This window comes from Capra hircus, chromosome 1, assembly GCF_001704415.2.
Source record: "Capra hircus breed San Clemente chromosome 1, ASM170441v1, whole genome shotgun sequence".
Classification (NCBI taxonomy): domain Eukaryota; kingdom Metazoa; phylum Chordata; class Mammalia; order Artiodactyla; family Bovidae; genus Capra; species Capra hircus.
The window spans coordinates 135,091,852-135,105,724 of record NC_030808.1 but is presented as its reverse complement, the minus strand read 5'-3'; the positions used below and the strand labels follow the sequence as shown (position 1 = coordinate 135,105,724).

Below are 13,873 nucleotides of genomic sequence, written 5' to 3'. Positions count from 1 at the left end.
CTTAAAGGGGAGCTAGTACTAAGCCTACCAGTGACTGACTAATCAGGAACAGTGTTAAGGTCATTAACTGACTTCTTTGTTTCTTTTATTCAATATAATAAGAGGAAGTAATATTTATTTGTCTTTTGCTGGTGCCAAACCAGTGCCTTTTATTATCAGAGTGCGCTTGATACTGTAACATACCATTTTAGTATCAGCTGGAAATGTTAGTTTAGTTTCTTATTACAGGTCAAGTATTTCTGTTGGAGTGAAAGCTTTTGTTAAAATCACAAAGCAGATAGCTTTTCTTTTTGTGAACATTGGCTGGACTTATATGTGTTGATTTAAAATGTCTGTAAGATGTAGAAAACTTTTATGAAAGACTAGTCAATTTTAGGGTCACCAGCTTAATATATTTATAAGCATTATTATAATATAAGTATTTGTGCTTACTTTGATAAAGGGAGGGAAGGATAAGTTGTGAGTTTGGGATTGATATATATTCACTACTCTGGACTTCCCTGGTGGCTCAGACGGTAAAGAATTAACCTGCAATGTGGAGACCTGGGTTCAGTCATTGTGTTGGGCTCGATCCCTGGGTAAGGTGACGGCAACCCACTCCAGTATTCTTGCCTGGAGAATCCTCATGGATAGAGGAGCCTGTTGGGCTACAGTCCATGGGGTCACAAAGAGTCAGACATGACTGAGCAACTAAACACAAGCACACTACTATATTTAAAATAAATAACCAACAAGGATCTATTGTCAGGCACAGGGAACTGCTTAGTATTCTGTAATAACCTAAATGGGAAAATAATTTGAGAAAGAATAGATATATGTGTATGTGTAAACGAAACACTTTGTTGCACACCTGAAACTTAACACATTACAAATCAACTATGAAAGTGAAAGTCACTCAGTGGTGTCCCAACTCTTTGCGACCCCAGGGACTATAGCCCTCCAGGCTCCTGTCTGTGGGGTTTCCCAGGCAAGAATACTGGAGTAGGTTGCCATTTCCTTCTCCAGGGGATCTCACTGACCCAGGGATCAAACCTGGGTCTCCTACATTGCAGGCGAATTCTTTATCACCTGAGCCACCAGGGAAGCCCATAAATCAACTATAATCCAATATAAAGTATTTTTTTTTTAATGGTGGGGCAAAGAAACCTAAATTTAAATGGGAATTTTCCATATGTGCAGGAAGTCTTGGGAAGAGACCCTGTTTTAAACAGTGTCTTTTGTTTCTTTACAGACATTACAATGGCAAAATCAGCAAAGGTAATTCAGCAGCAGCTTGAAAAAGAAATGTAAGTAAAAATAAGTCCTACTGGTTAATTGTATATCTTATCACTTAGGAAATATGTATATATTGCTTAAGGTCTTTGGTTTTGTGTGATTACCATGATTACCCTGAAGATTAGTATGAAATATATTTGTTTAAAAATTGACAACAGAATTAATGGAATTATAAAAAGTATTAATGGGATGTTTATAGATATTTAGCATTTTCATGGAAAGAAAATCTCAGGTTTATTGAAACTGTAAGCTCAATTTGTTTTCCCACTAGTTCTAGCTATAGCTTAGTAGATATGAAAGCTTTTACAAACAAAAAATTTGAAAGCCATGGAAATTTTTGTTGACAGAATAAGAAAGGAACACTTCAGAAACATACTAAAATCTGTGATACTATTTTGTAACATGTTTATTTTGTTTTCAAGATGTGTGACAGTATCATTCGGCTTGTGTTTGACAGGTTTTGATTCCACACATAGTTGTAATCATATGATATTTGTCTTATTCTGTTTGTTATTTCACTTAGCATAATGTTCTCTAGGTTCATCCAAGTTGTCACAAATGGCAGAAATTTCTTTTGTAAGGCTCAGTAATACTCTTGTATATATGTTCCACATTTTCTTTCTTTGTCCTTCAGGGGACAGGTAGGTTGCTCCATATATTGGCTATATTAGTAAAGCGGCAGTGAACGTAGGCGTGCGTGTATGTACATCTCTCTGAGATCCTGATTTTAATTCCTTTAGATAAACATCCAGAAGTGGAATTGCTAGATCATGTGGTCGTAGTTCTGTTTGTGATTTTTTGAGGAATCTCGGTGCTTTTTTTATTACAGCAGTACCGATTTAAACCCACCAACAATGTACCAGGGTTACCTTTTCTGCAAATCTTTGCCAGCATTTATCTCCCCCCCCGCCCTTAATGTTAGTAATTCTGTCTCATGGTTTTGATCTGCATTTCCCTGATGGTTAGTGATGTTTAGCATTTTTTCATGTACTTGTTGACTGTATGTCCTCTATGTCTGTTCAGATCCTTTGCCTATTTAAAAAACATTTTACTTATTTAGTTACTTTTGGCTGTGTGGGTCTTCATTGTTGGATGTGGGCCTTCTGTAGTTGTGACGAGTTGGGGCTACTCTTTGTTGTGGTATGCAGGTTCTCACTGCAGTGGCTTCTCTTGTTGTGGAGCGTGGGCTTTAGAACTCAAGGGCTCCAGTAGTTGCTACATGTGAGCTCAGTAATTGTGGGGCATGGGCCTAGTGTTCCGTGGCATGTGGAATCCTCCTGGACCAGGGGTCAAACTGATGGCCCTGCATTGCAAGGCAGACTCCCAACCACTGGACCGCCAGGGAAGACCTTTAGCCCATTTTTTAAATTGAATTATTTGCTTGTTTTTTTACTGGGTTGTATGAATTCCTTATATATTTTGGATATTAACCCTTATCATATACATGTTTGCAAATATTTCCCTCATTCCATAAGTTATCTTCCAATTCTGTAGATAGTTTCTTTTGCTGTGCAGGAGCTTTTTAGTTTGATGTAATCACACTTGTTTATTTTGCTTTTGTTTGCTTTTAGTCTCATATCTTAAAATAACTGCCACAGTGTCAGTGTTTTTTTTCTTGGATTTTTATAGTTTCAGGTGTTATATTTAAGCATTTAATCCATTTTGAGTTGACTTAGTATATAGTATAACATGAGGGTCCAGTTGCATTGTTTTGCATGTGGATATCCAGTTTCCCCAGAGCTGTTTATTGAAGAGACTGTCTTTTTCTCTTGTCATCTTTGTTGAAGATTAGTTGACTGCATGTGTGGGTATGTCCTGGGCTGTCTATTCCATTGTTCTGTATGTCTTTTTAAATTACCATATTGTTTTGATTACTGTAGGTTTGCAATATAATTTGAAATCTGGAAGTGTGATGCCTCCAGATTTATTGTTTTTCCTTGGTTACTTTGAGCATTATAGTTCTTTTGTGGTCCCATATGAATTCTAGCAGTGTTTTTTCTATTTCTGTGGAAAATTCTATTGAAATATTGATTGAGATTCCATTGAATCTATCAGTGCAGTTGCTTAGGTGTGTACAACTGTTTGCGACCCCATGTACTGCAGCACGCCAGGCTTCCCTGTCCATCACCAACTCCTGGAGCTTATTGAATCTATAGATGGACATTTTAACAATGTAAATGAACAAGGGATATCTTTCCATTTATTTGTGTCTTCAGTCTCTTTCATCACTGTTTTACAGTTTTCCGTGTACAGCTCTTTGACCTGCTTTTAAGTATTTTATTGTTTTTGATGCTATTATAAATGGACTTGTTTTCTTAATTTCTTTTTCTGATAGTTCATTAGTAGTGCATTGAAACAGAACTGGTTTGGGATGTTGATTTTTGTATCCTGCAATTTTACTGAGTTTATTAGTTCTGTTTTTTGGTGGAGTCTTTAGGGTTTTCTATATTTAAGATCATGTCAGCTGAAGTCAGAGATAATTTTGCTTCTTCCTTTTTGATTTTGATGCCTTTTATTTCTTTTTTGCCTAATTGCTCTGTCTAGGACTTCCAGTACTGTGTTGAATAGACGTGGCAAGAGTAGGCATCCTTATTTTGTTCCTAGCTTTAGAGGAAAAGCTTTTAGCTTTTCACCACTGAGTATGATGTTATCTGTGGGCTTGTCATATATGGCATTTTTATTTTGAGATATATACTTTCTATAACTGTTGAGTTTTTATCATGAAAAGATATCGTATTTTGTCACATGCTTTTTCTGCATCTATTGAGATAATCATAAGATTTTTATCCTTCAGCTTGTTAATGTGGTGTATCTCATTTATTTACAAATGTTGAGCCATCTTTGCATTTTGGGCAAATCCCACTTGATTATGATGCATGATCCTTTTAATATACTGTTGAATTTGGTTTGCTAATATTTTGTTGAGGATTTTTGCACCTATGTTCACAGGGATCTGTTCAGTTCAGTTGCTCAGTCATGTCCAGCTCTTTGCGACCCCATGAATCGCAGCACACCAGGCCTCCCTGTCCATCACCAACTACCGGAGTTGACCCAAACTCATGTCCGTTGAGTCTGTGATGCCATCTGGCCATCTCATCCTCTGTTGTCCCCTTTTCCTCCTGCCACCAATCCCTCCTAGCATCAGGGTCTTTTCCAGTGAGTCAAATCTTCACATGAGGTGGCCAAAGTATTGGAGTTTCTGCTTCAGCATTAGTCTTTCCAGTGAACACCAAGGACTGATCTCCTTTAGAATGGACTGGTTGGCTCTCCTTGCAGTCCAAGGAACTCTTAAGAGTCTTCTCCAACACCACAGTTCAAAAGCATCAATTCTTGAGCACTCAGCTTTCTTCACAGTCCAACTCTCACATCCATACATGACCACTGGAAGAACCATAGCCTTGACTAGACGGACCTTTGTTGACAAAGTAATGTCTCTGCTTTTTAATATGCTATCTAGGTTGGTCATAACTTTCCTTCCAAGGAGTAAGTGTCTTTTACTTTCATGGCTGCAATCACCATCTGCAGTGATTTCGGAGCCCCAAAAAATAAAGTCTGACACTGTTTCCACTCTTTCCCCATCTATTTCCCATGAAGTGATGAGACAAGATGCCATGATCTTCGTTTTCTGAATGTTGAGCTTTAGCCAACTTTTTCACTCTCCTCTTTCACTTCCATCAAGAAGCTTTTCAGTTCCTCTTCACTTTCTGCCATAAGGGTGGTGTCATCTGCATATCTGAGGTTATTGATATTTCTCCCAGCAATCTTGATTCCAGCTTGTGCTTCTTCCAGCCCAGCGTTTCTCATGATGTACTCTGCATAGAAGTTAAATAAGCAGGGTGACAATATACAGCCTAGACGTACTCCTTTTCCTATTTGGAACCAGTCTGTTGTTCCATGTCCAGTTCTAACTGTTGCTTCCTGACCTGCATATAGGTTTCTCAAGAGGCAGGTCAGGTGGTCCAGTATTCCCATTTCCTTCAGAATTTTCCACAGTTTATTGTGATTCACACAGTCAAAGGCTTTGGCATAGTCAATAAAGCAGAAATAGATGTATTTCTGGAACTCTCTTGCTTTTTCCATGATCCAGCGGATGTCGGCAATTTGATTTCTGGTTCCTCTGCCTTTTCTAAAACCAGCTTGAATATCTGGAAGTTCACGGTTCATATATTGCTGAAGCCTGGCTTGGAGTATATACAAAAATTCTAAACATTAACTTCTGTTTCCGCCACATTTTATGTTGCTTATGTCACAGTTTACATCTTATATTGTGTATCCATTGATTAGTTCTTGTAGTCAAAGCTACTTTCACCTTGAAGATTCACTCTCTTTAGCATTTGTTATGAGGTAGGGCTAGTGGTGATGTTTAGGAAAGCTTCTATCCGTCTTTCATAGCTGAAGGAGAGCCTTTCTGGGTATAGTACTCTGGATCCCACTCTCTACTGACCTGCAAGGTTTCTGCTGTAAGATCCACTTTTAGTCTTGTGGAGTTTCCCTTGTTTGTGACAGTTGACTTTTCTCTTAATGCTTTGAGCAATTTCTGTCTTTTGACTTTTGTCAGTTTGATTATAATGTATTTCATTAAAGCTCTCTTCATGTTTAATCCATTTGGGTTTTAGCAGCTTAGTGGATCTGGACGTTCATTTCCCTCCCTATATTTGGGGATTTGCTGTCATTTTTTTGTTTAATAAGCTTTCTGATTCTTTGTCTTTCTCTGCTCTTTCTGAGAGCCCCATAAGGCATACATTGGTTCCTTTTATGATGTCCCACGAGACTTTCTTCTTTGTTTTTTTACAATTTCTTTTTGGTTTTCTTACAGAGTAATTTCAAATTACCTGTGTTCAGGCTCTCTGAATTTTTTGTTCTGCTTGGTTGAGTCTGCTGTTGAAGCTCTCTGAGTTTTTCACATCCAGTCATTGTGTTCTTCAGCTTCAGGATCTTTGTTTTTCATGATTTCTGTGTCTTCATTGGCTTTCTGATTTTTTCGTTTATTCTTTCCCTCATCTTGTTGAGTTGTCTGTGTTCTTTTATAGCTTACAGGACCCTCAGGTGATTATTTTGAATTCTATGTCAGGCAGTTTGTAGATCTCCATTTCTTCAGGGCCAGTTGGTGCTTTATCATGTCCCTTTCGTGGCGTCGTGTCGCCCTGATCACCTGAGCCTTATGTCCTTACTTCGGTGCTGCACATTTGAAAAAATAATCACCCCTTCTAGTCTTTATAGACTAGCTTTGTCAGAGAAAGGACTTCTCTAGTCTGTCCAGCCAGAGATCTGGATGGGCTTGCTACTGGATTTCTTGGGCAGGTTGGGCTTGTGGGTAGGTGGGCCTGCTGCCTGGATCCATGGAAGCTAGCCTGGAAACCGAGCCTGTCTTGGCTGGACAGGTGCCTGAGTCTACTGGGGCTGGCCTGGTGCTGGGTTCCATGGCGCAGGGGTGCTCATTTCACTGTCCGTGTCCTATGTAAATCGTATGTCTCCATGCTACACTGTGCAGGCTTGCAGGAGCAGGAACATGGTGATTTGAAGCTGTCCCTTCTGCCCTCTTCAGTGCGTCTTTTCTTACTTCTGTGTTACACCCATGTGCTGTAATCTCTGACCCGGATTCGTTAGCTCCCATGAAAGTATTCTTCTGTGTGGATGGTTATTTAAATTGATGTTTCTGTGAGAGGACTTGTACTGAAAACTCCCATTCTGCTGTCTTGCTGGTGTTACTCAATGGTTTCTCTCCCTTCTGAAATTCCATGTTCATCGTCTGTTCTCCTATCTTGATGTTCACTCTTTTGAGACTGCTAAAGCTAAAAAAATTGGGGTTAGATGATCTGTTTTTCTAAAATTTCTGTTGCAATTGTTTAGCATTATCTTTGGGGACAAGTAATAATATTATTTACATACCCATTTTTTGAAAATTGTTAGCATTTTAACTTTTGTATTGGGATATAGCCAACTAACAAGGTTGTGATAGTTTCAGGTGAATAGTACAGGAACTCAGCCATACATAAACATATATCCATTCTCCCTCAAACTCTCTTCCCATCCAGATGGCCACATAACATTGAGCAGAGTTCCATATGCTATACAATAGGTCCTTGTTGGTTATCCATTTTAAATACAGCAATGTACTGTACATCCATCGTCCATTCCAAACTCCCTAACTATCCCTTACCCTCCATCCTTTCCCCCAGCAACCATAAGATTGTTCTCTGTGAGTCTCTTTCTATTTTGTAAGTAAGTTCATGTGTATCCATTTTTTTTTAAACAGCATAGTTCAAGTCTTCCCATGTTTTCCTTGATTCATTTGCTTTTCATTCTAAAGAGCCATAGAAAAACAATACAGAAAGAAAGGCTATATTATAAAGGCAGTGAAATAAAATGTTAAAAAGTTATAAAGGTTAATATCAGTTAAATTAGGAGTCTAAGTTTAGTTTAATCCTGTGTTTGTGAGAATTAGGCCTTATCAGCTGTGAAGCATTTCATAGTTTTCTGAATGAAAAGAGCTGAATATAATGTTAGCGGTTTTTTTTTCCTTTTGAGTTTCTTGTGAAATATTTTACGTATAAACGAGCATATGTGACATGTATATTGAGTTTGAAGAATCAGTGAGATGAAGACCCATGGACGTAACATCTTTCTTAGAAGGCCCTTTAAGGTGCTCCTCCTCAAATGTTTTTCCTCGTGTTAATTGTTTTTAAAATACTTTTCCCATATGTGTGTCTTTCTGAACAAGGTACTTAGTTTTTTGTATGGATTCCACATTAGTTTTCATGAAATCTCACAGTGCTAAGTCATCCTTTATTTTGTTTGCACATGTTCCTCTGCTTCTGGGAAGAGAAATAGACCCAGTGAGCCTTGCTTTTGCACTTCTTATTAAGGCCTGCAGGTGGCAGTTACGTGACTTAAATTGGGAAGGTGTTAGTAGCTAAAGAGATTGGACTGAATATGAGAACCTGCAGTTTGTAGATTTCTAAGCTCTGTATCCAGATAGACTCAAGATAAATGTGTAAATATCTACCTACCCGCACTTCACTTTCAGAAACTTAAGGTTTTGAAACCAGCAGGTAATGTGAAAATAGATCTTAAAAAGGCATCATGCAGGCAGTCCTAGTAGAAGGGGGCACTGTGCTGAAAGAAGGTTGGTGTGACCTTGGTTCATTACTGACCCCCTGTCATCTGGCCGTGTGGGCTTCCCTGGGGGCTCACTCGGTAAAGAATTTGCCTGCCATGCAGGAGACTGCCTTCAGTGCAGAAGACCCGGTTTCAATCCCTGGGTCAGGAAGATCCCCAGGAGAAGGAAATAGCAATACACTTTAGTAGACTTGCCTGGGAATCCCATGGACAGAGGAGCCTGTTGGGTTATAGTCCATGGGGTCACAGAGAGTCAGACATGACTTAGCAACTAAACTGCCACCATCTGGCCATGTTGGGTTGGACTGCTATCCTTTCTGTCTGAGAGAGTGACCTATAACTTGTAAAGCAAAAGATTATTTAATAATCCTAATAGCATAATTGACAGTTTTATGATTCAGTATTTGAGTGTTGAAATATTTAGGAATTAATGTGATTTTCTAAAGGGCTTTAATTGTTATATAAGAATTAAGGTCTTTCTGCTTCCTGATTCATTTTCCTTTTGTCTCACAGCAATACTTTACGGGTTACCCGTTCTGCTGCCCCGAGCACACTGGACAGTTCCAGCACTGCCCCTGCTCAGCTGGGGAAGAAAGGCAAAGAATTTGAATTCTCACAGTTGCCGCTCAAAGTAGAGTTCCTGGAGTGCAGTGCCAAGGGTGGAAGAGGGGATGCTGGCTCTGCTGACATCCAGGACTTGGAGAAGTGGCTGGCTAAAATCGCCTGAGGACTAGATCCAAACACAGGATGTGAATGTGTGTATGTGTGAATGACAGTTTTGGAAAAGGATTTGGTAGTCTGGAGGGAATATTTCAAATATAGTTAGGAACTTTTCCTTATTCTGGAAACAGATTATTGTTGAAACCAGTGTGGAATTTTTTTTTTAATTTTTAAAGTTCAGTTCTCCCATATTCCTTTCAAACTAGTTATTTTATTTGATTTGTGTCTTCCCTTTTTAAAGTGTATGTAAGATCCCTTTAGTATATGCTTGATGTAAGGTCGGGGTCTAACAAGTGGACCTCACATAGAGAGGATACTATCATGAGAATATGATGTCATCTAAAGTGTTTTCTTATCCTCTGCTTCTGTGCTTTGGCCCCTTACCCTGGAAACAAACCTGTCTTGTGTGGATCTGGGTGATTTCCAGTTACCCTTCATGGGCAGTACATGAATCTTCAGATTTGTTGGTACAATTACAACATGGTCTCCGGACATGTAAAGGCAGGTTGAAAACAGCAAGGCCGTGCTGACAGTGGTCTGTTCTTCATCAGCTCAGTGACTTGTCCACACTCTAGCCCTGTAACACTTAGGTTTCAGAAACGTTATGAATTCTTGGAGTCATTCCTAGACGATGGAACTGTAAGTGCTAAATCCCCAGATGCTACTAAAATGTACACTAGAAATGACCATTCTAGTGGTTTCCCTTAACTAGGGAACCTAGGGAGATTTAGAAGCTGTTCTGTTTTTCTGATGCATGAGTGCTCCTGGGCTGTATCTTTATGTGCTATTTGATGAGCTCCTATTTTGTACTCATAGCATGAATGCTGTGGAACAAATACAAGATGAAAAAAGTTGTCTGTAGATTTTTAAAGTACACATTCACCAATGGTTTTTTTTTTAAAGCAATTTCAAAGTGATGTTCTTTGCTGTCTTTTAAAATGTATGGCTTTATAAATGGCTTTTTATAAATGATTAATATATAGGCTTCCCTGGTGGCTCAGTCCATAAAGAATCCACCTGCAATGCAGGAGACCTGCCTGAGTACAGCAGACTCTGCACTGAGTGCAGGAGAAATGATTAATATATTTCTGGGTAAATAAAACCGTCTGTCTGTGGGGCTTCCCTGCTGGCTCAGTGGTGAAGAATCCGCCTGCCAATGCAAGAGACACAGATTCGATTCCCTGATCAGGAAGATACCACATGCTGCGGAGCAGCTGTCGAGCCCATGCTCTAGAGCCCAGGAGCCACAACTGCTGAAGGCTACACGCCCTAGAGACCGTGCTCCACAGCAAGAGAAACCACCAGCGTGAGAAGCCTACACACTGCAGCTAGAGAGCAGCCTGCCTGCCACAACTAGAGAGGGGCCTGTGCAGCAGCAGAAACCCATCACAGCCCCCCGCCCCAAATAAAAACTGTCTAGCTTAGAGCGTTTACATAGAATGGTGGAGAGAATACAGGTAGGCACATGTGTTAGAATTCAGGCCTGTCTCCACATTTCTGGGGCCTAATGATGGTAACGTACATAGAAACTTCAATCCCTACTTCAAACACTCAGAGATAAGCCACTAAAGATTAAAGAGGAGACAAGGGTGGCTGTGGATAGGTGAAACGCTAATCCCAGCACAGTGAGGGAAGAGGCGTAAAAGAGGAGGTGCAGGATGCTCCGGGAGTATGCCGTGGGACCCTCCTAACCTTGCCTTGAGGGTCGGGGAGAGGCAACGGAGAGTGGCACGGAGCCAGTGACATGCAAGTGAGTGTGGTCCCCGCGTACGTGCTGTGGCCCGTGCCTCTGCCTGCTGGCCTTCCATTTCTGTGTCACTCTGGCTCTGCCTCAGAATCCCTTCCCCGCTCCCACACCCTGCATCACACAGCTTGCTACTGGAGTATGAAATAAACCCAAGCTGACACAGAGATGCCATTAGAGTCCAACCCTGGCAGGTTCTTATTGGGAAGTGTCACTGCTGATATGTCTTCCTGTCTTTCAGACTTTTTCTTGCCTTTTCCTTATTAGCCAAGTAGTTTTAGGAAGTAGGTAAGAAGAATGAACCAGAAACTCAAAAGGTATGTGATAAATGTGACATGTTCACATAATCAAAGGCAATGCTCACCTAAATAAACATCAGTGGCTTGATGCTTCCATTAAGGGGCATGCGTGTGCTGTCAGCTATTTTGTTGTTTTTTCCAGAGGCGATACAGTGTTTCACTTCATAAGAGGAAGAAGTACATAAAACAAGTGATTGAAGAAGGGGAGCAAGGTTGAATTTTATTCAAGACCTTAAAGATGATCTTTTGAAAAAGGAAAGTTCTATCTCAAACAGTGATTCTCAGATGTTAGCATGCATCAGAATTAAGTGATGCTTGTTAAATAGCTCGTCTGAGGACCCCACTCCTGAGCATTCAGTTCAGCAGTAGGCCTCGTGTGGTCTCAGAAATCTGCATGTGTAACACGACCAAGCACCCGGGACTCCAGGGAGCAGTCTCACAGGTGACTTGGCCTCCTGGAGTATCACATAGGCCTTTAATGTGTTCTGTTACATTCTTTGGGCCACAAGCCATGTTTGTTTGTTTATTTTTTTAGTTTTACTGTGCCAGGTCTTAGTTGTGGCACGCTGGATCTTTAGTTGCAGCACGTGGGATCTAATTCCATGGTCAGGCATCAAACCTGAGCCCCTTGCATTGGGAGCACAGACCGAGTCTTAGCCACTGGACTGCCAGGGACGTCTCAGGCCCTGTTTAGTTTTACTCTCAGGGTGAAGTAAGCAGGCAGGTTACATAGTCCTTCTGGGCAGTCTCATTCTGCCTCCTAACTCTGCCACAGTCATCCCATTGTTGTGGGTCTGGGCCACAGTGACTCGTCCTTGGGAGCTTGGTTATCAGTGGGGAGGTCAAATTATCTTCCTGTGGCCCTGATGCCATTCAGCCAAAGTAGGCCCATTTCTTCTTGGGCTGGGAGCCAAGTATGGCTAGAGTGGAAAGAGGGCTGTCAGGTCACAGGGCCAGCAGACTCAGCCTGACTGTGTGTCACAGACGGGAATGTGGCAGTGTCTGAGCCACCGCAGGTTGGAGGCACTGAGGCTGCTCCCTGGGCCTTTGCCTCCCGATGCGAAAGAACCTGTGCTCTGCGAGTGGGGACCTGCAGATTGCAGGGCAGTGTGCCCTGACTGCCCTGGTAAACAGCACCTGCTTCCAGAATGGAGCCTCCAGTGGGCACAGAGGACACCTGCAGACCGAGGCTGCCTGTTCATTCCAGCTCTTTCAACACTTCACGGACATTCTGGGGCCTTGGTAGCCCCTCTCCTGCCTGACTGTTTGTTGGGCTTTTGTTTCTGATCAGCATCAACTGCTGTTGCTGGGGACTACCTGGGGTCTGCCCTTAGATTTCCCCATGCTCTCTGTCTCAGTGCTCCTGCTGTGTGTAAAAGGCACTTTGCTGTGTGCTGTTGGTTTGAGATCATTTCAGCCAGAATATTGTGCTTTTTCTTTTAAGATTTGAATTTAGAATGAAATCAAGGCTTCAACTGGTTTATGCCCATTCTCGCCTAAAGGTGTATTAGCAGCAGTTACAGTGCTTACCTCTTCCATTTCAGCCCTTTGAGTACTTAAAGAAAGGTGGCTACCTCACCTGACTTTTGCGCAGGAAAGTAGTTCCACTTCCTTTTTCGACTATAAAGTCCTGACCTGTTGACTACTCACACGAGCCGTGTATGGCGTTCAGAAAATGCCAAGCACTGTGCCCAAATCTGGGAATTCTGAGTGTGGCACACTTCCTGCTTTTGTGGGCATACAGTCACATTCTCAGGTGAAGAAATAGCCCCTGCTTTCCCCTCTCATTAGCACGGGCTCCATTTTGGCTGCACCAACCTGTCCGCAACCCCTCTCCCCATCCCCCCACCCCCGCCATCCCTCCCACCATGCTGCATGCCCCAAGGTCAGCTGCCTCAGTGCCATCCTCACTTTGGCCCTTCCTTGTCTGGCTGCACCACCCATGCAGCCCCAGCATGGGCTCAGTGCCTCCTGGGATCCTGGCGTTCCCCACCCCCACCCCACCGCCATGATCTTGTCGTATGTGAGGCACTTGGTGTTCTTTTGACTTCAGATCTTTTTGTTTCAACTGAAATATGCTTAAAAAAAAAAAAAAAAAACTGGGGGTTGTCATAGGATTATCAAAGCTCCTTTCTGCACCCTTGGTCACGGCTGGCCAAAAGACGGCTACAGTGACAGAGGAGACCACCTCAAGCAACACGCCTTGATGGCTTGCAGGGCGCTGCAGGGAGGACATTCACAACTCCCGTTTTCACACTCACGTCTGGGAAGCCCCAGCGTGCCTCCTTCACCTGCTGGATGCTGTGTGTGCAAGCATGATGCTCAGGGAGACGATGCACTCCCTTTCCTGTCTGTGGTCACACTGCCCTGAATACCAGTCTGGGGGAAAGCTGTCTGGTCCATACAGGCATGTGCACTTACACGCTCAGGCCTCAGCCCCTCGACTTGCCTGGTAACGCCTCCACCTCACAGTTTACACCTGGCACCCAGGGAAGTTAAGCTCAGTGGGCAGAGAATCTTACTGCCTACCCCTCCTGATCAGAGATGGCTTCCTTGAGGTGGCGGATTGGAGGGTGCTCCAGAAACTTAGAACCTTTAAAGGAGAAAGATAGTGAGGTTGAACTTGACGAAGACCTGGTGAACTTGGCTTTCCCTATGGCCCCAGGATTCCCAGCGTTTCCAGTCCAGGGCAGTGGTGGGCCTGATCTGGGCCTTT

The 13,873-nt window shown here is 42.2% G+C and overlaps 1 protein-coding gene across 1 annotated transcript in view; it reads left to right on the top strand.

Moving 5' to 3' along the window:
- Window positions 1-10,102, top strand: part of SRPRB (SRP receptor beta subunit) — a 36,313-nt gene extending 26,211 nt beyond the window's left edge. Inside the window, exons 6-7 of the mRNA XM_018051114.1 lie at window positions 1,232-1,286; window positions 8,908-10,102. Coding sequence (XP_017906603.1) covers window positions 1,232-1,286; window positions 8,908-9,121 — 269 coding nt within the window. The 3' untranslated portion in view covers window positions 9,122-10,102. The remainder of the gene's footprint in view (window positions 1-1,231; window positions 1,287-8,907) is intronic.